This window comes from Excalfactoria chinensis, chromosome 18 (assembly GCF_039878825.1).
Source record: "Excalfactoria chinensis isolate bCotChi1 chromosome 18, bCotChi1.hap2, whole genome shotgun sequence".
Classification (NCBI taxonomy): domain Eukaryota; kingdom Metazoa; phylum Chordata; class Aves; order Galliformes; family Phasianidae; genus Excalfactoria; species Excalfactoria chinensis.
Window position 1 is genome coordinate 1,137,275 of NC_092842.1, and position 22,718 is coordinate 1,159,992.

Consider the following 22,718-nt stretch of genomic DNA (forward strand, 5'->3'; position numbering starts at 1 on the left):
GTTGGATTGCTTGAAATACATTGCGGTAAGCAGGGATGCTCTCTGAACTGTCTGCAGCCATGCTAGGTATTTTGCTGGAACACTGAGTTAATTAACGTTTCATCTCTGTGTGCAAGAAGTTAAACTTTATCTTGTAGAGCTGTACCAGTAAATAGCAAGCCTTGCAGAACACGGAGCTGCCTGAAGACCCTTGCTGGCTCTCCGGGCTCACACCAAATCACTGCCTCTCCCTGCACCCATCTTTGTTGGGCACTTCCCAACTCAACTTGAGAAGCACTTTGTAGTAAACACAGCTCATTGAGCGCTGTGTGCAGCCGCATGCAGCCAGGCTTCCCCTGCTCTGTCCTCCAAAGAAGTGAGCTGTGCCGTGGAGCTGCCTGTACCCCTGGAATGCAGTCAGTGATGATAACTTGTGCTTCTTGTTGGAAAAGCTTGCTCCAGTTTGGTCTCTGTAGTGTGGCACAGCTCGCTTTTCACATTGGTAGATGCTTTGGGGCAAGACAGCAGCAGTGCTGTCATGATGAGGTCAGTGACAGGTGCATGGAATTCTCTTTTTTCTGAATGAAGGGACGTTTTACAAGACCCATAAAACGCAGCATTTGGTAGTGCTAGCATTGCTGTGGTGCTCTGATGTAAACTGGGTTGCCAGCTGAACTAGTAGGAGTTCCAGCGTAGTTTGTTTTCCTTTCCACTGAACCATCTCTTAGTGCTTGGCTCCCACCCTCGCACAGCCCAACCAGCAGCTCTCAGCTCAGGGCTGGATGCTCCGCGCTGCTCCGCTCGTTGTTTGCTTCCCTTCTGCTTTTGCAAAGAGGCTGCTTGGCCTGGATGTCTTTGAAAAAGAATCTGGATGGAGCAATCTGTGTGGAAGCGTAGGTAGGGAGCTGTAACTGAGCTGGGTTTTCTGGGAGGGAGCAGTTAATAGAGAAAAGAAATTATAACTGAAAAAACACAAACGTAGCTCAGGGCAGTGAGAAGTACTTTGGTATCTGTGTGGGTGTGTGTGGATATGCCCTGGTGCATCACCCGGCTGGTGGGTAAAGCAGCCCGGTGGTGCTTTGGATGGGAGGACTCCGGGCGCTCTGCTGAGCGGTGCTGGTGGTGCCTTTGCCATCCATGTGAGTTCTCCCTTCCCTTGTAGCTGTGCTCAGATGGCACCATCCCAGTTTCCATTCAGCCGATCCGTGTTTTGTTGATGAGGATGATTTACAAAGTGCCACCTGATAGCTCCCAAAAATAGAAGCCAATGGGAGCACGGGCTGTGCCGTGCAGCAGAGCTGCTGCCATACACCGACCTCTGTGGGATGAGCTCTGCTGCTCTGCTTCATCTTCAGGGAAGACAGAGCCCCATTGAAGCTGGGGGAGCCTCAGTCCGTGGAGTCCTTTAAGCCCTGGCTGGCCAAAGCCTTGCACTGCTGCTCTGAGCTTGGTGCTAACCCTGCAGTGCTCTGCCCAGGAGCTCATCCAGCCCCAACAGCTCTGTGCCTCCGTAACCTGAGCTCCTTCTGAGTGCGAGTTTGAGCACTGTTAAGTAAAAGGTTATGGTGGAGCCCCTTGAGAACGGGGAGGGAGGAAGGTGGTTTAGATTGAGTGCTCTTAATACTCCATCTGTCATCTGTGTGGTTAACGTGTCATATAAATGGTTGCTATGTGAGCCTTGGAGCGGGAGATGGTGGGCCTGGGAGGAACGTGGTGAGCTTGTAGCTGCTGTGCTTTAAAGATTGTTTAAAGAAAAGGAGCAAGCAGCCTCAAAAAAGAGGAGGAATTAAAAAACCTGTAGAGAAACACAAGCGTAAGGAATAGAGGAGCAAAGTACATGTGTCACTGTGGGTTCTGCATAGGAAGGAAGCTCTGGTAAGGGCCAAAGTGATCCCTGTGCTTGGGCAACAGGAAGAGATGGTCAGAGCCTTCTGTTTGTGCCCATCTCTGTTCTCCTGCCATCCCAGCATCGCAGTGTGGTGATCTGTGTTTCCTTAGCTCTGCCTCTAATGATTTTTTTTTTTCCTAAAATCTTGCAGGAGTGACTTGTTGCTTTCTTTTCCCCCGACAGCCCCATCAGGTGTTTGGCTGTGCTGTAGGAAGGCTCAGACCCTCACCAGCTTCTTGAGAGCCCCGTCACCCACTTACAGGTACACAAAGCACGCCAATGGCAGCTGGCTTAGCTAGAAGGTACTGCCTTTCCTTATGATGTTTGTCCCTGTGCTCTCTTAGTGTGAGTTGTGGAGGTGGAATCTTTGTTATTGGTAAGCAGGAGCTAATAGGGAGGAAGTAATTGGAGCTCTTTCTGCTAAGCATTTTTGTTTGCACTCTTAGTTTGGTCAGGACTGGGGCTGCGTGGGCTTGTGTGTGCTCCAGAGGAGGACTGCTGGGGTGTCCAGTTAATTCAGAGGCAACAGAAAAGCTCCACCATTGATCTGGAGCCCTTGAAATGGCAATCACACCTGCCTGCCTCCTTCAGGCTTCAGATACTGCCCCATTTAGCGGCTTTGCTGCTTCCTCTTCGAGTGCCTTTAGGACAGCTAGGATGTAACGTCCAGTCATCCTGACCGTTCCTGAACCCCCTCTGGGGATATTTCAATTCTGGATGGATCCTCCTGTTGTACAGCTTGCATTTCTCCCATACCCATGAGCCTTGGTCATGACCACGGAGTATATTGGCACAGTGCTGGGCATCTTTAATGGGATTCCTGCAACAAACCCAAAGGTCCCATTCCAAGGTAATGATCTGCAAAGGAACCAGTTAAAACAAATGGCAGTTTCAGTCAGGATCTAGAGAGGCTTGCAAACACGCCAGACCTCTGTAATGGATCTCTGGAGGGAGAATAGCACCTGGAGGAGCTCCAAGTCCCACCTTCTTCATGCAGATCACTGCAGAACAGCTCCCTCCTGCGCTTGCAGGGCATGCAGGGAGCTGGGCATGGTGAGCAGTGTTGTTGGAGAGCTGGACTGTGTGTTTAGACGCAGCGTCTGCTGGCTGTGTTGGGAAGGAAGCTGCCCTCCATTGCATTTCCCAGCGACTTTTTCAGCAACTAGATTTTTTTTTTTCCACTCTCACAATGATTGTAACAGGATTTTATTCTCCTGCAGCCAGCTGTTAGCAATTAGCAACTTGATCCATTCAGTCCGAGGACAAGAGTTTAACACTTTCTTGCCTCTGTGAGGATGTTGCTAATCCCGTTGGTGCTGGTTTGGGGCTTGTGCCGTGCTGTTGGTACTCTGTGTACATGTGCGAGTCAAGAGGAGAGGCACCATAAACCCAGGGACTACAGTGTAGCTGGAAGTGCTGTGAGGAAAAGCGAGTTGTCAACCCAGAAAAAAAGTCATTAGGAAGGTGATTTCCAGGCAGTTTGCACAGAGGCTTGTATTTTGTAGTGTATGTCAGTGTGCTTTAGCACATGGAAGCGTGCAGTTTGGAAATCAAGTCTGCTACCAGCTGAGATTTAGCCTCAGCAGAACTCAACATCAGTAGTTGTTCAAGCAGCAGTTCCCAGGATGAAGAGCTCCGGAGTGGAGCCGACGCTCCTCTAAATGATGAGATGAGTGGGAAAACATCCTGGTGTCTTGCTCAAGGCACCAACAGCTGCAGTAGGGCTGGAGATGAGTGATGCTGCTTGCAGGGTGGTGGTCCAGGAGCAGCTGAGTGTGCTTGGTCCACATGGGTCATTTTGGATGCTGCTGCTGTACGTGTTGCATGTCATGTGTATTATACTGCAGGGATAATAGTGGCTATTGTTGTGACTTGAGAGGGTGACAACCTCAGCACAACTCTTGTAAAAAGGCAAAGGCTTTATTCTAGGACGTAGTACCTCTCAGTGCCTGTCAAATGCCAAAGCATTTGGATACTTAAAGTCACATTTGGGATTGCTCTGATTCCTTTTTGTTTCTCCTTTGCCTCAGCAGGGGCTCTTGTCCTCACCTAGCAGTAGGCGATATTTGTTTCAGTGCTCTTTGGCTGTTAACCCAGCTTGACTTACAGAGGACCTTTCCTCTGTGTTGTGGTGGGAGCTGCCCTGTGTCTCTGCAGATGTCTCATCCTTTCCTGCTTGCCAGGCTGTCCTCGTGTTCTGAAGGGGGTGATGAGGATGTGGAGCATCTGTGTGCTTGTCCTGTGCCAGCTGAGGATTCCTGTGCAGTTGGCAGCTGTTAAACCTCCAGCTGAGAGGCCACCTGGGAGATGTCTCCAAGTTGCTGTTCTCCTGCCAGGACCCCCTCAGGACCTGGCAGCTCTGTTACTGTGTGGGGGGACACACAGGGGAAGGAGCATCCCCAGCTCAGGCTGTACCCACAGGGCACCCCAAGCTCCTCCAAGCAGTTCCCTGCTGTGTCTCCATCTCAGGCAGTGCCCTTGCAGTTGTGAGGCTTTTGCCTCTTGCTTGTATGTATGGTCACGTTGCTGGGCACAGCCCCCATCATTAATTCCCCCTCCTGCACCACATTTGGCTTTCCCAGGAAGGCTCCTAGGTCGATTTTCAGGCTCAGAGCCCTTCTCTCTGATGGAGTGAATCCAGGAAGGACAATGGCCAGTAGCAGATCCTTAGGAAGGAGAATAAAAACAGGGCAAGCCTCAGTGATTCTAACCCTGATTTAGCTCCTGGGCATCTAGCAATGTGCAGCTGGGGGATTTCCCAAGCCAAAGGTTTTACCTTCAGCCTTAGGAACCAGTGGTGCATCTTTGTTGTGAACAAAGCCAATTGTTTTGGTATCCATGGCAACTTTAGGCTGTGATTTGTGCAGCTCAGTGATGCGGGGTGGGAAAAAGTCTTTTGTTAGAAATCTCTGAGCTAATGGCATCCGATGCTCTGCCATTCCTAAAGGTGTGTGCGCACTGGCATGGTGATGGTCTCTTCCTTAACAAATCCTAACATTCAATTTTTGCCTTTTTAATACCACTCTGGGGATTCTTCAGCAAATACTCCTTGGCTGGGATAACTATTAATTTATCGGTTTGTTCTGTTTTCTTCTGTTCTAAAGTTTAAGTACAAGACAGCCCCTCTAACCTGCCTTCTCTAAAGCAGTCCCGCAGGATGGGAGCCTCTGGAGGCGGTTTGTAATGAATGTGGACACAAAGAATCAATGTAACCTCACTGATAAGGCTGTAAGGGACACGAGGTCATGCTGTGGCTTTCCAGTGAAATTGCCAGAGTTTAAGCCCTGTGCTATTTTCCTCATTTCCAAACAGGAAATTAAGTGTACTTGCATGTGTGAGTGCACGCGCTCTGTTGGCAGCAATGTGGACACAAAGGGAGAGATTATTTTCACCCTGGTTTGGACATTTACCTTCAGACTGTGTGACAAGTTTTGGGTATTGGGGGTAAGCAGCTGGTGTGGGTGGAAGTGTGCATCTGGATTCAGCACAGGGCTGAGCTCTGTGCCTTCAGAAGTGCCCTGACTTGCACCATCAGGAGGCAATAGCAGTATAGCATGCTAACACAGCAGCATAGCAGTATAGCATGCTAACACAGCAGCATGGCTGTCCTGCCTTTGGAGGGCTCTCACCTTCTCTTTGCTTTGTGTTTCAGAAATGTAGATCGCAGCTGGTGCCTGTGAAGGATTCATGCTCGTCTGAGCCTGCTCAGCGTCTCTGACTGCTACCATGATCTTCTGCATACTGCTGCTGGCCTCCCTGCCTGCGCCATCTGGCTCCGAAGTCAACCCTGGTAGGGAGCTGCCAGTCTGGGCTCCAATTTCCCTCTTCCCCTATTTTCATTCTCAGCCTTTTTTTTTTGCCTTTCGTGGTGAACACGTGTGAATGTAATGAATGGGCATAAACGTAATTGCTAATGCAGTCTGAGATTGCCAGCTTCTAGACTGAAGTGGATGGTGTACTTTGTGCTGGTGTGCAATGTCTGACAGTTCCAGGAGGGCTCAGGCATGTGGGTTTATTCCTTCCAGCGCTTTCAGCAGCTCTGTGTGGAGTTCAGGTTCTCTCTTCATCGCTTTGGCTGTGCAACCTGCAGAACAAACCTGGTTCTAGGCTGGCTCAGAGATGCTTTGCTCATTGTGGATAGCCAGTTACCAGCCAGCAAAGCATGAACAGCAGTTCTGCAGCCAGCAAAGGGGATTCTGAAGAGAGATGTGGAAGGGAACATTTAGAAACCATACCTGGCACAAAGCTGAGCTGGAGGCGGGAGTACAAGCCTATGAGTCCCTGTGGGGGGAATGACCTTATCCTGCAGTACTGAGCACGTTACAAGTCTGAGTGATTAATCAGATAATGATCTGCAGTATATTGCGAAAATCGCTGTAATAAGGTGGCTGCTGCTGGAGACAGTCTGAAATAAATTAGTCTGATCTGTGTCCAGATTGGCCCAAGGTGTGGTGAGCCAACAGTGCTGCCCTGGAGGGGCTTGTTGTGTCTGGCTGTGTTTGAAGCTCTGTGGCTGTGTTTGGCTCTGACCCTGATGTCCCTTAGAGGTGTTTGCAGCAGTTTGAGGTTGTGCTGCAGCCATGTAGATGTGAAGTGAGGCCTGTGGGGGAGCTCAGCAGGTATCTCTACGCCTGTTCCCAGTGCCCGGCTTTGAACAAGGGTTGCCAGCTGGTTCTGATTGTTTTCCCTGTACTTCCACCACATTTAACAATCACATGCAAATTGCTTTAGGTGGTGGTAAGTACATAAATTACATGTAGGGAAAGCTGTCCTCAGCACAAGACCTGGGCTGGAGGGTGGGCTCTGAGCACAAGGCTGTAGTACCACTACCAGCAGGAATTTCATCCAAGGAGAAGTGAACATTTAGCTTTGCTCGGAGTTTGGCTTCCTGAAGAAAGTTTGCTTCCTTAGCTCCCTTAGCTGTTCAGCTGCCTCAAGGGCTGTGCCCTGTTCCTATCCAGACACATCAGCCCAGCTTGATGCTCCTTGGCTGTAATGCCCATGTCTTGGTCTGAGCTGCTCCAGGAGCAGTCTGAAGCACCTGCACTGCTTACAGGCAGTAAGGGCCTGTACCAAAGGGGCCGATTTGTGGATGATGCCGGGCCTGAGTAGGAAGGATCCTGTATTAGTCCTTTTGCCCAGCATCAGATGTATGACCTCACTGTGGGAGATGTGATAGAGCCTCCGAACTACATGGCAGGGATATGTGTCCTGGGGATGCACAGTGAGGAACTGGGGAAGTCAGAGCAGGGCTCCTGGCTGAGTGACTGAGCCCAGGTGGGCTCATTGCACAAAAGGACTTGCTTTTTGGTGAGAACTTTCTGCTGTTGTGAATCACAGCTGTGTTCAGAGTGCATTCCTCAATGCCAGGGCTGCTCTGGTTTCCATTTGCTCAATGTGTGGCATTGTTGCAGGGTTGCTGTTAACCTTTAGCAGGAATGTGACCGGACAGGACTCCCATTGCAGAATCACAAAAGCACTTTTTGCTTTCAGGTGATAATTCTGCCTTTTTGGGCACTCTTTAAATACTGCCCCCAAGTCAGTAGTGCAATAACTTTCCAGTAACAGGTCAAGTTGCACTGGTCTATTGATGGGGCAGGTAAGAGTCAAGACATATGAGGCCAGTTGCTATACATTTCATTGTAGAATAGGTCCATGCAATCAGTAATACCGGTATGATTTTGGGTTTCTTGTTCTTCTTTGTAAAGCTTCTGTCTTGCCAGGACTCTTCTGAATGATACTGAGTGTATTTCAGTACTTACAATTTTAGTTCATTACAATTACGAAGCATTTCATCCTTTTCATTTGTGTTCTCGATTTTATCATTGCCATGTTTATTCCCCTAGACGTGGCAGCCTTTAATTAAACTTGTCTGTTGATCTCAGTAGAGTTGGTATTGATTTCTGCTTGCCTTGGTTCCTGCTTTCAGCTACGTGCCGTTACCCTTTGGGAATGCATGAAGGCACAATACGGGATGAAGACATCACTGCTTCCAGCCAGTGGTATGATTCCACAGGACCCCAGTATGCACGGTAGGTTAACGCGTGGCAAAATGCATGATTCTGACTCTTTTCAAGGTATCCAATGTGTGATTGAGGAAAATATTTTTGTTTAGCTTCACTGTTAAAGAAACTTGTTAAAGACACTCCAAGGGCTTCCTGTTTGCTAGGAAATCTCTGTTGCTGAAGAGTCTGCACAGTCTTCTTGCATCCACATTAGAAACTTTCACCACCTGCTGGTTTGCACGGCCAAGCTCAGAAGTCTAGGAAAGGCATTGCTGCCTTTAGTGGCTCCACCTGCCGATGGGTCCTTTCCAACTTGGGTTATCCTATGGTTGTGCACCTTTCACTCAGTTCTCAATTTGAAGGTGTGTCTTAAGCTACTGAGGAGGATGGGTCCTTGGAAGTGAAGGCTTTTAATTTGCTTTTTCCCCAGGTTACAAAGGGAAGAGGGTGATGGAGCCTGGTGCCCAGCTGGCTTGCTGCAACCAGAAGATGTGCAATTCCTCCAAATTGACCTGCATAAGCTCTTTTTCATCACGTTGATTGGGACTCAGGGACGACATGCCCGTGCCACAGGCAAAGAATTTGCCCGTGCGTATCGAATTGACTACAGCCGCAATGGAGAGCGCTGGATCTCCTGGAAGGATCGTCAGGGCAGGAAGGTGGGTGTGGGCACTGAGCTGTGGAGCAAGCAAAGTACAAGAGGGTTAAGGTGCTGTCCCCTTGTCTCTGTCACCAGCTGAGGATGGTGCTCTCCTTTAGCACTGCTGTGTCAAGACTGAAGGCAGGAGGAGGGGAGCAGCAGCCAGCTATACTGCGTGGGGAAAACACCCCAGTCTTGCACTGATGGGATGCAGCTACACCATTGCACGCGTGGATTGCACAACAGTGAGAAGCTACTGATAGGATTTCTCTTTTGCAGGTAATACAAGGCAACATTGATACGTATGATGTGGTCTTGAAAGATCTCCGGCCTCCCATCATTGCTCGCTTTGTCCGGGTCATTCCTGTGACAGAGCTGCCCATGACTGTCTGCATGAGGGTGGAGCTCTATGGCTGTGTCTGGTATGGTAAGTAGATGTTGCTTCTTACTGCAAAGTAGTCCTCATCACACTGACTGGGACTCACCTGTGTCCCTGTATATGCAGAGGGAATTCCAGACCAACAGGACTGCTGCTGTTGGTCCACACCACAGATAGAACGGTCGTGTGGACAGGGATAACAGAAGGCAGCTGCTGCTGTGTTCCTGAGGTATATGGCCTTCTTTTTTAGATGGCTTGGCATCCTATAGCATCCCCGAAGGAGGGACAATAGCGGCTCCTGGCTTTCCCATCGTTTATCTGAATGACTCGACCTATGATGGCTACCAGGAGCGCAGGTGGGAGAAGTCATCCTGTTTTCTCTCAGTCATTCTGCAAATTATCTCTTTTTTTTCTTACTTACCTCATCATCATTCTTACCACCTTCATCATCGAGCAGATGAAGATCCTTCCCCTCTTCAGTTGCTTCTGATGCTTATGCAGGCTGCATTTCAACTTGTTGCAGGACATTTCCAGGGTAAACTTGGCATCCAAGAAAGCACACAGCACCCGAATGCTAGGCCTGCACTCAATGCCTTAGCTTTGCTGTCAGTGTTTGGTGTCAGTGCAAAAACTTCTGCCTCCTCCAAGGCAGGGAAGGGCTTTAAAATCCCAGCTTGAACAGAATAAATGGGACGTTGCCCAATTATAAGAAATGAGGTTTTTGTCCACGATGCATGAAGAGCAAACAAAGGATTGTTTTCCCAGTGCCAGCCGAAGGACCCAAGTCGGAGTGCTTCCACATCTGAGCTCTCTGGGTGCTGATCTGTGTAACTCTGCTTCTTCCTGGCCAGGCACTTGTATGGCGGTCTGGGCCAGCTGACGGATGGCGTGCTGGGGCTGGATGACTTCACACAGAGCCACCAGTACCGTGTATGGCCGGGCTATGACTACGTGGGCTGGAAGAACGAGAGCTTCAGCACGGGCTTTGTTGAAATGGAATTTCAGTTTGACCGACCGCGGAACTTCACCTCCATGAAGGTACTGGGTGTCGTCCTCCTCCAGCAGCCTTGGGGTGGGCTTTGGGTCTGCCTGCTCCCAGGCTCCTCCATCAGGGATTGGAACTTAATGATTCTTGAGGTCCCTTCAGCTCAAGCCGTTCTGTGATTTGGGCTCTGTCTCCAAAGCTGGAGGATGTGATGTGCCCGTCAGCAGAAGTCAGTGGAGGGAGATGTGAGTAGACATCGTCCCAGGTTTGCTGATGCAGGCTGCTGAAGCAGGGCAGCGTGTGCCTCCTTGGATCTTGGATGCTGTCAGTATTTGGTTTAAACGATGAGGGAAATAACACCTGGAGCAGTGTGTAGGCAGCCACTGTGGGCAATTAAGATGGATTTAGCATGCAGGCTGCTCGGTGTCTCAGGCCTGTGTGACCCTTGAAGGAAGGAAACAAAAACATGTTCCTATTTTTGATGCAAAACTTCTCTGGATGCCTCACTCTGTGCTTGTGCTCTGGGAAGTTACACAGAGGAGGAGGATGACCTGAACTTTTTAATTCTGTAGTAAATAGAATCTTCTAAAAAGGGTCAGTGGCTTTTCTTGTACGGATTTCAAATGAAGGAGAACCCACCACATCCTTCAGTAAATTGTTTTGGTGGTTACATACCCTGGTTTTGTTTTGTCTATTTTTAACTTGCAACCATTGGCTCCCAGCCTGCTTTTGCTGGCCAAAAGTAGGAATCTTGCCTTCTCAGAAACGTTCCTGCTTCTATACTGCGGTTAAATCACGTTCTTAATCACTGCTTCAGTAAACTAGGTTGGCTGAACTTCTCAGTGCCTTCCCTATGAGGTGTAGGATCACTTTTGTCGTTGAGGTACATAGACTGAATGCAGGGTTTCCATCAAACTGCATAAAATAATGGTACCAACTGGCTGAATATTATTTATGAGCTCGTATTATGCTAATTGGAACAAGTGTTCTAATGCCCCTTAAAAGCCTGTCGTGTAAATACAGCCATCCTGATCGACTCAATAAATAAGCACCTAAAAATAGCTACTTCATTTAGTATTTCATTATCAAGCTGTATTAATCAGCATAGATTATTCCTCATTCCTTATTAAATATGAGCTGTTTCAGCTTTGCATTTTGCAGGCTCTGTAAATACTTTTCTGTGTTACATCTTGATACCTTTTTGCTTTATTCCACACTTCTGAACTTCCCCAGTATCCAAGGAAGTACTAAAAATAAACGTTAGCAAATATTGCAGCTGCATTGCAAACTACTTAGGCTTGCACATTAGAAAATTGGACTTCAGTAGGTGGTGTTTGGAATGGAGAGTGTCTCTGTGTCGGTCCAAGATGTGAACATATCCAACTCCTATCCAAATATGGCACAAACTGTGTATTGCAGATGTGAGGCTTTCCTGCCTTGTTATGGATGACTATATCTCCATATTGAATAATGTTGTCTAAGCTTCATCTGTTCTTAATTATGCTCAACTACCCTTCCTTTGTCTCCTTCTTTCTCACCAGGCCTGTTGTCCTCATCACTGCTTCACTGCAGTCTCTCAGAGGTCACGCAGTTAATAGGGTTCATACAATAATTTGGCTATTATTATATCCTTTATCCTGGGTTAAGAGTATTCATACAGTGAGATGTTAGAAACAGAACACCTTCATGAAGAGGAATCCCTGAGGCTTGAATTGTTTTTATCTCAATAACTGTTCCTCATTCCTGCCGTGTTCTCCTTTGCCAGGTGCATTGCAACAACATGTTTTCCAAGGGGGTGAAGATCTTCCAGAAGGTGGAGTGTCTGTTCAAACCACGCCTGATTGCAGACTGGGAACCTGAACCTGTTGGTGTGACAACAGTTTTGGATGACAAAAATCCCAGCGCGAGGTTTGTGACCGTCCCCCTCAATCAGCACGTGGGTAAAGCCATGCTGTGCCGCTTCTACTTTGCTGACACCTGGATGATGATCAGTGAGATCTCCTTTCAGTCGGGTGAGCGTCCCTACAGACAAGTAGATCTTGGGAAGGGTGGAGAGCAGAAGGGATGTGGGACTGTGCAGTGGGGAGGAGGTAGCAGAGAGTTGGAAGGGCAATGCATGTGTAGGAAAATCAGGTCTGCAGAGGATGCTTTTCAAGCTGTTAATGATGCAGGTATGTAACTGCACAACCAGGGCAACCAAAAACTAAAGTGTGGGGTGTTTCTTTTTAAGGCAGTTGCGTGCTGCTCCTGGGGTCAGTTTTTACCTGTACTAAGCATAATTGAACTATGTCTATAGATGGCATGGAAGTTCACAGATGGAGGTTTATGTATTGAAAACAAACAAACTCACAACAGCCTGAAACTTTTGTTGTAACTGCAGTAGAAGTCAGTACTGTGAGGTGGTTTGAAAGGTTCTGGGGGGGAGTGGGCAGAGCCTTGAAGAAAGCAGCCATCACTGATGTACGAAGGTTGTGGCTCCAGCTTTCTGCTCTAAGGTTGCCTTGTGAGGGGATGGATGCACATGAGGAAGGAATGCATTTGCAGTTTGTTGCTTATCTTGTTGATAGCAGCCCCTGCTGGCTGCCTTCCCCTGTTACACGTGGGACTAGGCAGGCTCTTGGTCCAGCCTGGTATGAGGATTCTGCTAATCATGTTAAACGGAGAAGGAAGATGATGGGTGTGGAAAGGCCTTTGCTTCAGTACCAGCTCACTGGCCAGGCTCAGGGAAGGGTATTGCATGCGCTGGCAGTTTGCTGTGGTCAGGAAGTGCAGGCTGCTCAGGCTCTGCTTGCTCGTGTTAGGTGTGCTGGGATCTGCTATGTGGGTCCCAGCCCGGGCTCATCAGGAAGGTGGAGGCTGTGCTTGGGATTGTACTGACTGCTGGCAGGACAAAGAGGTTTCGTTGGACTGATGTGTTCATTCACCTCCCACAGACATGGAGAGTGTCAATCCTATTTTGGTTACGGCAGCCACAAGCACTACAGATGCCCTGGAAATGGTGTCCAACGTTACTGAGGGGACCTGGGGTAAGGACTTGTGTCACTTAGTTGTGTCAAGGGCTTGAGGGGTGGGGGATTTCAGTGACATCCCAGTTGTTGTGGTCTCTGCCTCTCTGGCGGCCTCTGTGGGTATGGCCTGCTTGTTGCCCTCATACACAGAGCTGCAGCTTACAGTCCTCCAAGCCTCAGTTATGTCTTCTGCTCTCAGCTGGCCTACACCACCTCACAGCAAGCAGGCTGAATGCATGTGTGCCACTGGTGGAACTCTAAAAGCTCTCTGCTTGTACACGGATCCATTAAAGGAGTTTGTTCTGATACTAAGAGCTTGGATGCTGAAGGTCTGTGCACAGTTATTAGCTGTGAACCTTCAAATTGTGGCTGACCAGGGCAGAATGGGAACACAGCTGATGTCAGTACTCAGGAAGTTGCCTGTCGCCTCCTGATCCGGTGACAAGTCAAGGCTGCCGTGTGGAAGTACCATGCCTCAGTGCATGGGGAACAGCCGGGACTCACACACAGTGTGTAATGCCGAAGTACCAGTTTAATGCCTCACAACAAACCCTACATAGTGGTACAGGTGACCGCCCCTGTGTGACACTCGTGATTGCCTAAGATCTTTCCTGTAGCAATCTATAGGAAGGGCCGTGATCTCATGGAAGTTGGCCAGCATGTGTAACAGCCTGTGCTTTACTGATGACAGGTTGTTCTCAATTCCTCTCTGCAGAAACCACATCTTCTGTAACGAGCACCTGGATAGGAGAGAAGGCAGATGACTCCAATACCTCCATCCTTGTGGGCTGCCTTGTGGCTATTATCCTTCTACTCCTGTTGATTATAATCATTATTCTTTGGAAGCAATACGTTCAGAAAAGGCTGGAAAAGGTAATAAATACAGCGGGGTTATTTTGGAGGCACATGTTCAGATCTAAGAATGAATCCTGGGGTTTCCCCTGTCCCATCTAGCAGCTAAAACCCTGGTTCCTCAGCAGGGAGGGTGCAGGGCCTATCCAAGATGTTACTGGAAATGGCTGCACTTGCAGCCAGTACGTTGCTCCAATACTGAGCACCACCTCAGCAGCTTCTTCTTTTGTCTGAAGGCCCCACGCCGAATCCTGGAGGAGGATGCCACGGTTCGCCTCTCCTTCTACAGCTACACCATCGCCAACAACCAGACCCAGATCCACCAGTCAAATCCCACCTATGAACGTGCTTTTCCACTGGATCTGGAATATCACCAGCCAACTACGCTACTCCACAAGCTGCCAGAGCTATCCCAAAGCGCAGAGGATTCGGGTAAGGAAATCATCATTATTTTCATTATTTCCCTTACATTTTCTAAGTGTCTCAGTGGTCTTCTTTGCTACAAAGCAGTATTACAGTATTTCGAAGCTCAGGAGGTTTTTCATATGTACGAGCGGCAGATGGAGCACCAGCCCCCACTGAAGGGTGGTGGCCTTTTATTGTTCTCTTTTAAGGATCGTTTATGTGTTAGCCAGGTCATCGTTTTAGAAGCTGATCTTGGCAGTCACAGCAGCAAGTCATCGTGTCTCATCAGCCCCTTGGCAGTGGAGTCGCTGCCTTGCAGCACTCCCACGCTGTCCTGACTGCCTGGGGAAGCAGGAGGAGAAAAGGCCTTCAGCACGTCCTGCAGCGTGGGCTCTTTGAGACTCCATTAGAAAAAGCAAAGGCAAAAGCAGAGGGTTGTCAGTGTTGTGCTGCCTTCCAGCCCCTGCGGAGCTTTTGGTTGTGCACAGAAGGGAGCATTCCCCAGAGGCTTTTGTACACGCACAGTGTCTGTGCTGCTCTTTAGTGAATGGAAGGGCAGTGCTGCATTCCTCAAGCAACAACTTGCTGAGGTCCAGCATTATGCTATGCAAGGAGATGGATTTGGACTGAGTCAGGATGCGAATCTGAAGCAGAACGCGTGTTCTATGTAATAACTGACCATACAGGGAGTTGTTTATAAAGAGTTATTGCATGGTATTTATGTGAATAAGCTGTAAGAGAGAAAGTAGCGTGATAACAGAGTACAGAGCAAATGGAGGCCCCAGTCTCCAGAGAGGAATATAGCACAATTCTCATGTTGCAGGCAACATTCCCTGTGTCAGGTAAAAGGAACAAATCAAATTTAGGATGAATCAGAGGCAGGTAATGATTTCAGACTTGTGCTTCCATGTCTGGGCAAGAACTTTTGCTCTCCCAGCTGGATAGAGCAGGGAGCTGATTAACACAGGTTCACTTGTAACTCGCAACTGTTTGCTGTGGAACTTGCAGAAGTGCAGTTTGTTCTGGTTTAAGCCCCAGGTAAAACAAAGCAGCCTTCCATCTGGGTTGGTACTTTGGTATTGAGGTTAACGTGCGTGCGGGTAAGCTGGATTCCCAGAGGTTTGCAGGATTCAGGAGTGGAAGCCAGCCATGCAGGTCTTAAAGGAATGAGTCTGACTTAACCTGTCTTTGCTTTCTCCCCAGTGTGCAGTGGGGACTACGCAGAGCCCGACCTGACCAAGTCCACCCCTCACCAAGGCTTTCAGAACAACGTTCCTCACTATGCTGAAACAGATATCGTCCACCTCCAAGGCGTGACGGGCAACAACATGTATGCAGTCCCAGCCCTCACTGTGGATTCCCTTACCAAGAAGGACATCTCTGTCGGTGAATTCCCACGGCAGCAGCTGCGACTCAAGGAGAAGCTGGGAGAAGGACAGTTTGGAGAGGTACAGCCATTCCCTTCTGTGCTTTCTTTAGCAGAAAGGAGGTGTCTGGCACAACAAATCCTCTCTGCTGCTCTCTGGCATGACTTTGTCCTTGGGAGACCTGCATATAACAGCGTATTACTTAATACATGCCTTTGCTGTTGGTTTGGGCTGAAAAGGGCCTTAAAGATCAACTAGTTCCAAACCCCTGCCATGGAAAGGGACTCTTTCCTCTAGACCAGGGTGCTGTTATTGCAGTGTCCTTTAGGATAGCCTGTGAGAGCCCTATTCTGACCCTGCAAGGCTGCAGCCCGGTGCCACACAGGAGTCTTTCATAGCAGGCAAACTTTGTCTGCCTGCTGTTTGTGTCCCTGTTTATGACCTGTAGGAAAGGCCTGACAGTGTGAGTTCAGGCTGCTTCATGCCCTTCCATGGAGATCCCAAATGTGTGGTGGCTGTCCCCGACCTGTAGGCACGTGACTGAAAGCTGCCACTGACTCCAGCCAAGGTAGACTTCACTCTGGGTGTAAACAGTTTCCACACAAGCAGGTGATGGTTTGGATGGGGTCCTGCGTGCTGGCCCAGGCCGAGGCAGACACTGCCCAGGCTTTGTGGTGCCCTCACATATTTTCTGGCGTCACTTCTTGCTCAAGCCCCAGTTTGCCTCCGAAGCCCGAGGCAGCATGATGCACACATCTGTCATCTGCCAAGCACTCTTTGTTCCTTGTGCTTCTTCTGAGCTCTGAGCATTTCTGGCTTGTTCTCTTCTCCCTGCTTTGGTTCCAGGTGTTTTGTTGCACCCTTTCCTCCATCTTCTTTTTTTTCTATAGCCCTAGTTATAGGGGCCTTCCTGAGCATCTCTAGTGCTTGCTAGGCAGATTGACCCCACGTAGTTATGCATTGCACCAATGGGCTACATCTGTGGAGTAAACTTCCCAGTTTAGCCCATTAGACTACAATCAGTGTCTATGTTATAGGCTTTGTGGTGTAGGTCCAGAATCTTGCGCCAACCCATGGGCTGTTTGTCCTCAGAACAACTTGACTTTTATTAGATCATTCACTTGGTTGTTCTGCCATTGGTGACCAGACTGAAGATTGTTGTAAGTTTATTGTGCTCTTGGTTTCTGCTTGTGCTCTCATAGTTGCCCTTACTGTCTGCCCCGTAGGTGCACCTTTGTGAAGCTGATGGCCTGCTGGAGTTCCTGGGGGTCCCTTCCACAGAATTCACTCACCAGCCAGTTCTTGTAGCAGTGAAGATGCTGAGATCAGATGTCAACAAAACAGCCAGGTGAGCACATCCGCAGTGCCAGCTGCACGGGAAGGAAAGCAGCAGTTTCACCCTGATGACCTCTGTAAGAGGAGAGGTCTTGGTGTGTGCTTTGTGTCTAAGGAACAGGATGCAAGCAAAGAGCTGAGGGTGGGAAGACACAATATCAAAGTGTAATGCTGTATTAATTCCCTTTTCTGGGGAAGGAGTGGATGCTACATACAAGGCCAGAACGTCTTTCAAACTCACTGTGTGCAGATGTGTGTGTGTCTCTGATGAAGGATTTCCTCACCCGCTGCTTGTGTTTTCCTTAGACAGGGGAATAGTTTGGGATTCAAACCTGTTTTCTGTTTTATAAGAAATGATTTCCTGAAAGAGATCAAGATTATGTCGCGGCTGAAGAACCCAAATATCATCCGGCTTCTGGGGGTGTGTGTGCAGGATGACCCGCTGTGCATGATCACAGAATACATGGAGAACGGAGACCTCAATCAGTTCCTGTCGCAGAGGGAGATCTACAGCAAATTTGCAATTTCAAACAACATTCCCTGTGTCAGGTGAGAGCAGCTGCCCGTACTTAGGCTGAATCAGCAGCACATTGCTACCAGCTACCAGCTCCTTCTGTGCCTTCCAGCCTGGCTGTTGCCCCAGCACAAACTGTGGGCACTGATTCCACTTTGCATAGGAAATTGCTCTTGAGGCCTGCAGAGATCTCTTGTCCCATGAAGTATCCTTGAATGTGGGCTCTTCTGGTCACGGTGGCCATCTTACATTAATGAGGTTGCATCAAGCATTTCATTCGATAGCAAACCAGTTGCGTTGCAGATGGAGTTTTGGGACACAGTCAGGAATTTCTCGTAGGCTTTCAGGATGTTTTGTACATTCTCTGGATGCCTAGAAGTTATTACCTGAGGAGAGCTGAGTGTGGAGCTCTGTTGCTGCCAGCAGCTGGCAGTGGTCAGTGCTCCTGTTGGGGGATGTTAAGCAGATGTTGTCAGGAGTTGTGATGCATCAGGAACTGTTGTGAGATGGCCTCACATCCAAGCAGACACATTCCAGCTCCCTTCAGTCTCCTGTGCATTCCACATGTTTGAAACAGCTTTTGCCTTTTGAGCTGGGGCTTCCCTGTTCTTCCCTGCTTCCTATTACTTGGCCCTACACGTAAGATTTTCTTCTTCCAGCTGATCCTTCAGCCACTCCTTCTGTCCCTTTCAGCCCGACAGCTTCACGCTGAAGGAAGCCTGTGTGACCGGCTCGGATGTCTGTCTCCATAGGAGCTGGTTACTGATATTGAAATGAATCCCACTGCCAAACAGTGTGTCTTGTCTCTCTGCCAGTTCCCGTGGGTGTCTGATTGGCACAGCAAGGCCCAGCTGTCCCTGCAGCTTTTTGTGTGTTTGAGATGCATCTCCCTGCTGGCTGTTTAACAGATCACCAAGATGGTGCATTGTCAGGCATATTGTCACGAGTCATGCTGCCATCATCTAGATAACATGACAACAGATGACCTTTAGGGTTCCTTCAGACTCAGATGATCGTGGTGATGCTTTCCTCACTGCCACCAGAGCACAAATTGAAGTAAAGCTTTTTTTTTCCTGAGCTCTAGCAGAGAAATATTAATTGTGATCAGCTTCAGATTTGTTTTGACAGATGCTTGTTTGCTTGAAGTGTGTGAGCGTGCAGTGAGGAACAGCTGAGCATCACAAGTGCTGGGGTGTGAAGAGCTCTGACAGTCAGATGGTCCAAATTCTGCCTGTATCATGCAACTTTTCGTGCTGTCTTCATTTTGGTGACGGGGAGGTTGAAATGGCAGCACGATGCCTTGGTTGACATGGTTGGTAATATCAAACGTAAGCTGTCTTGAATGTTTCACGTGCTTGTGTTAAGATGTGGTAGCAGTGGTTTGGAGCACTGAGCTGAGCGCTTCTTAAGACATGAAGATCTGAGGCCGTACAGCTTAATTCTCATCAGCACGCTGAGAATTTGGTGCTTTGCAGCATAGACTCTTTGAAACTCTTGGTATCGAAGCTTGGTATCGAATGTCCAATGGACATCAGATTCTTACAGCTCGGGAGCACAGTTTAGCCTGGCAGGTTGGGCTGTTAATGCCCTGCAGCGGGACGGTTTGGTTTCACTGGTATGGCAAAAAACCAAATGATGGGTCCCCACAGTGCATCCAGTGCAAGGCCAAGCAGCAGGAATGTCATGGGAGAACCGAGTGCAGGGAGCTGTATTGATTTCTTGTGTGTTGTCATCTTCTCTTGCAGCTACTCTAACCTGCTCTACATGGCCACCCAGATTGCCTCTGGAATGAAGTATTTAGCGTCTCTGAACTTTGTGCACAGAGATCTGGCAACTCGGAACTGCCTGGTGGGCAACAACTACACCATCAAGATTGCAGACTTCGGCATGAGCAGGAATCTGTACAGCGGGGATTACTACCGCATCCAGGGCAGGGCGGTGCTGCCCATCCGCTGGATGGCCTGGGAAAGCATCCTCCTGGTAGGCACTGTCCCAAGCCATTCCATCTGCCTCCCTCTGGTTCTCGCTGTGCCCCTGAATTAGTGATGTGTACTTACAGCAGTCCTTATAGCTGCAGCCTGGGCAGTCTTGGCTGCTTGCAATTGAGTGCTGTATACAAACCAGGCTTACTTTCTGTTCACAGGGCAAGTTCACCACAGCCAGCGATGTCTGGGCGTTCGGGGTCACCCTGTGGGAGATGTTCATACTGTGCAAGGAGCAGCCTTACAGCCTCCTCTCAGATGAGCAAGTCATTGAGAACACAGGGGAGTTCTTCCGGAGCCAGGGCAGGCAGGTAAGAAAGCAAATGTGACTTCTCCTTTCTCCTCTTGTCCCTGTCACAGCCACGTGGATCTCCCAGGGCCTTCCTGCTGCTCTCACCTCATCTGCAGAACTTCTTGCTTCTATTACTCATCTTCTCAAGCGTGTCCCACCACTCCTGCCCTTTGTGCAGCTCATGGGACCAGTGCTTCTTCCATGTCATAAGCCACTTGTGTCCTGCGCTGCCTTTGATGCCCTGTCCTTCTTAGCTTTTCTGAGCTGTCTCTTCTGCTTTTGTCAGATCTTTCTCCCATTTGTGTTTCCTCTGAAAGACAAAGAAACGCTGAGGTGGGGAGGGAGGAGCTGTGAGTGCCCGGGCTTGGAATACTCCCCATTTCTCCGTCCATGCTGAGCTCCAAGTGTTGAAGGGCTTCTCTATGCCATTATCCTCTGGTTCCAGGCAGGACTGTACAGCCCACTGCTGCTGCCTTCAATAGATCAGTGAGGATGCTAAATAGAGCATGGCAAATGAGCACCTCCAAGGCTGGCTGTGCCCCAACACAGTGGATGTACACTTGCTTGTTCTCCCAGAACTTGCATTCAGTTCCCAAAGTTCAGGGATTAGAGGGAAGTAAAATAACGCAAGGTTTTATTCGCGATCAGATACCCAGATACTAATGGCTTAGCAAAGAGTCTGAAAGGTCACTGTTCTGAAACAGAGCAAAGATTGTAAGTAAATCTGCCAACCTGTACTTTAGATAAGCTCTAAAAGGTGTTTTTTCTTCTCCGCTAACAAGCTGTCACGATGCTTACAAAGCCTCATGGGTTGCCTACGGTGAGTGCAAGTGTTTGGATTGCATTGTGGTGTGTTGGTTTCGGTTTGTGTCTTGTGTCCAGCTGATCCTCCTGAAGCATTTCTGCTTCCCTGGGACAGCAGGCAGCTCCGTGAGCCGCTCATGGCACGAGTTGGCAGCGCTGTGCAGAGCTGCACTGGGCAGAGCTACAGCTCCAGCCACCCTTCACTGCTGGGTTCACCTTGAATGGATCTCCAACATTGCATGACTGCTGTCTTGTGAAGCCCTGGGCTGAAGCTGCCCTGCGGTCTGGACTCAGTTGAGGCTCCGTTCTGTGAAGGAACCAACACTGAACTCGCTCTTTCTTTTTTCAGATCTATCTGTCCCAGACTCCTCTGTGTCCTAACCCCGTGTTTGACCTGATGCTGAAATGTTGGAGCAGGGATATAAAAGATCGTCCCACTTTTGACATGATTTACCACTTCCTGCTGGAACAAATGGAATCCAACATTTGACTGCAGCAAAAGGGAGACAGACTGTTGGGAACAGTGACTGCGTGTCCCTGCGGGGGCAGTCGGGGCACCCCGCTCTGCTCCCTTGACTGTGCCGTACTTCAATGGAGACGCCCATGGCAGCTGCTGGTTCTATTGGCCATGGGCTGACACGCGCAGGAGGATCTCGTTTGGTTGAAAAATCATCTCCTCTTCTGAATCATTACCTGGGAATACTGTGAGGGGTTCAGTCGACACCCGTCCGCCTTAGGGAAGAACGATGGCGTAGCGCCTTGCTGGGACGTGGAGCTCTCCTGGTTGCAATGGAAGCTGCCGGAGAGCCGCGATCCAAGGCCAGATTGGAGAAGTAAAGACTTCAGTCTTCTCAAACGATTCCATTCGATCTGATGGAAGCCTTGTGCACGTTAGCGAGTGTTTCTTTGGCTCTTGCCGCAGACAATGTGTGTAGTGAGAAACTGTGGCTGACAGAGCTAGGAAACGTTGAGGGACCCGAGGACTGACAGAGCTGGATTAGCAACCCTTTGGGAGCGACGCTATCAGGGCCTGCAGAGGATCTGATGGAGCAGTCCAAGAGCTTGGTCTTTTTCCTGTGGTTGTTAGCACTGCTTTTGTTACAGATGTGCCTTGTTGGTTTGTTTTTTCCCCACACTGGATTTTTTTTTTTCTAGAAAAAACTTAAAGAAATGAATGTTAAAGGTCGTGGGAAGGTCACTGCGATCTCCTGACCTGCAGATTATGGATAGGGTAGGGAGCTCGTATTGAAAAGTAGCTGATACTGTACTACTGTCACTATGTAGATTCATTAGCCTAATGAACTTGTAGCCACAATGGACTGATGTGCAATTAATCCTGTATAAGTACCCATTAATATGAGATCTCTAAGTCGACGCTGTTACACGTGCAGAGGGAACTTAGATGTGGTGAAACCCAATGGCTGAGAGCAGAACCCGCTGCGTCAGAGAGGAAAAGGGGCAGAGCGCTCCCATCCCCATGGGGTCGGTGCTGGCAGCAGACAGGCGCCCTGCAGCCCGTGGGATGGAGCTGTCTGTCATCTGTGGGGCACAGATCCCTCAGCCGGGCTCGGGCTGAGCTCCCTTTGCTTTGGCTGAGCTCCCTTTGCTTTGGCTGCTCCCTGTGCAGCACACAGCAGCTACTCATCCATCCGGGGTTGGTTTTCAGCTGTTTCTCCCTCTGCAGTTGTTTAGCCAGATGTTAAGGACCAATCGGAACGTTTCGTAAACTGAGAGAAGGTGGAAGTTCAGCACTTTGTAAAGCAGCATCCGGCCTCCTGTGCATTTCCAGTAAAGGCTGTGAGGGTCATTCCCACCTCGGCCAGACACGGTGTGTGCTGATGCTGCTGCAGGGGGGATGACAGAGCAGCTCTGCTAGAGGATGGCTGCAGCTGCTGGATTGAAAGGGAAACCTGCACCCTGAGCACTGGGAGCTGCTGTGCTGTGCTGCTGGCCGGGCACACGTTGTGCTTATCCTGGAGTGTTCCCATCCCAGAAGGTGCACGGCTGTAGCTGTGTGCCATGGCTGCGGTTCTGAGGTTCTGGAATGCTGTTGCACCACCTGGGCTGTGTCCTTCTGTACCATCAGTTCCTCCGCTGACGCACTGACATACGGAGTTTCTCTCGTATCAATAAATCCTAATGATAACCTTGACACAAGTGAATTTCTACTTGTATTCTTTAACTTAGGGCAGCCGCTGTGGTCTGAGTGATGGCGGGGGTACATCTGTGCCCAGGGTTGGAAGGAGCAGAGCGGTGCCGTGCAGCTGCTGCGTCCTGAGGTTG

The 22,718-nt window shown here is 49.3% G+C and overlaps 1 protein-coding gene across 9 annotated transcripts in view; it reads left to right on the plus strand.

The window, feature by feature from the left end:
• The window catches only part of LOC140260344 (discoidin domain-containing receptor 2-like), a 33,423-nt gene extending 10,829 nt beyond the window's left edge, over positions 1 to 22,594 (plus strand). For 3 of the 9 annotated variants that reach the window (XM_072352621.1, XM_072352622.1, XM_072352618.1), the window contains exons 2-17: positions 5,520 to 5,657; positions 7,797 to 7,899; positions 8,303 to 8,531; positions 8,792 to 8,939; positions 9,142 to 9,247; positions 9,743 to 9,929; positions 11,642 to 11,888; positions 12,810 to 12,902; positions 13,600 to 13,757; positions 13,973 to 14,168; positions 15,345 to 15,589; positions 16,735 to 16,856; positions 17,195 to 17,392; positions 19,103 to 19,337; positions 19,501 to 19,650; positions 20,785 to 22,594. In XM_072352621.1, the coding sequence (XP_072208722.1) occupies positions 5,594 to 5,657; positions 7,797 to 7,899; positions 8,303 to 8,531; positions 8,792 to 8,939; positions 9,142 to 9,247; positions 9,743 to 9,929; positions 11,642 to 11,888; positions 12,810 to 12,902; positions 13,600 to 13,757; positions 13,973 to 14,168; positions 15,345 to 15,589; positions 16,735 to 16,856; positions 17,195 to 17,392; positions 19,103 to 19,337; positions 19,501 to 19,650; positions 20,785 to 20,925 (2,622 nt within the window). In that variant the 5' untranslated portion in view covers positions 5,520 to 5,593 and the 3' untranslated portion in view covers positions 20,926 to 22,594. Of the gene's footprint in view, positions 1 to 2,050; positions 2,130 to 5,519; positions 5,658 to 7,796; positions 7,900 to 8,302; positions 8,532 to 8,791; positions 8,940 to 9,141; positions 9,248 to 9,742; positions 9,930 to 11,641; positions 11,889 to 12,809; positions 12,903 to 13,599; positions 13,758 to 13,972; positions 14,169 to 15,344; positions 15,590 to 16,734; positions 16,857 to 17,194; positions 17,393 to 19,102; positions 19,338 to 19,500; positions 19,651 to 20,413; positions 20,452 to 20,784 lie in introns of all 9 variants that reach the window. The other 6 variants (XM_072352626.1, XM_072352625.1, XM_072352627.1 and 3 more) reach the window with 3 other exon arrangements.
• The last annotated feature ends 124 nt before the right edge of the window (positions 22,595 to 22,718 follow it).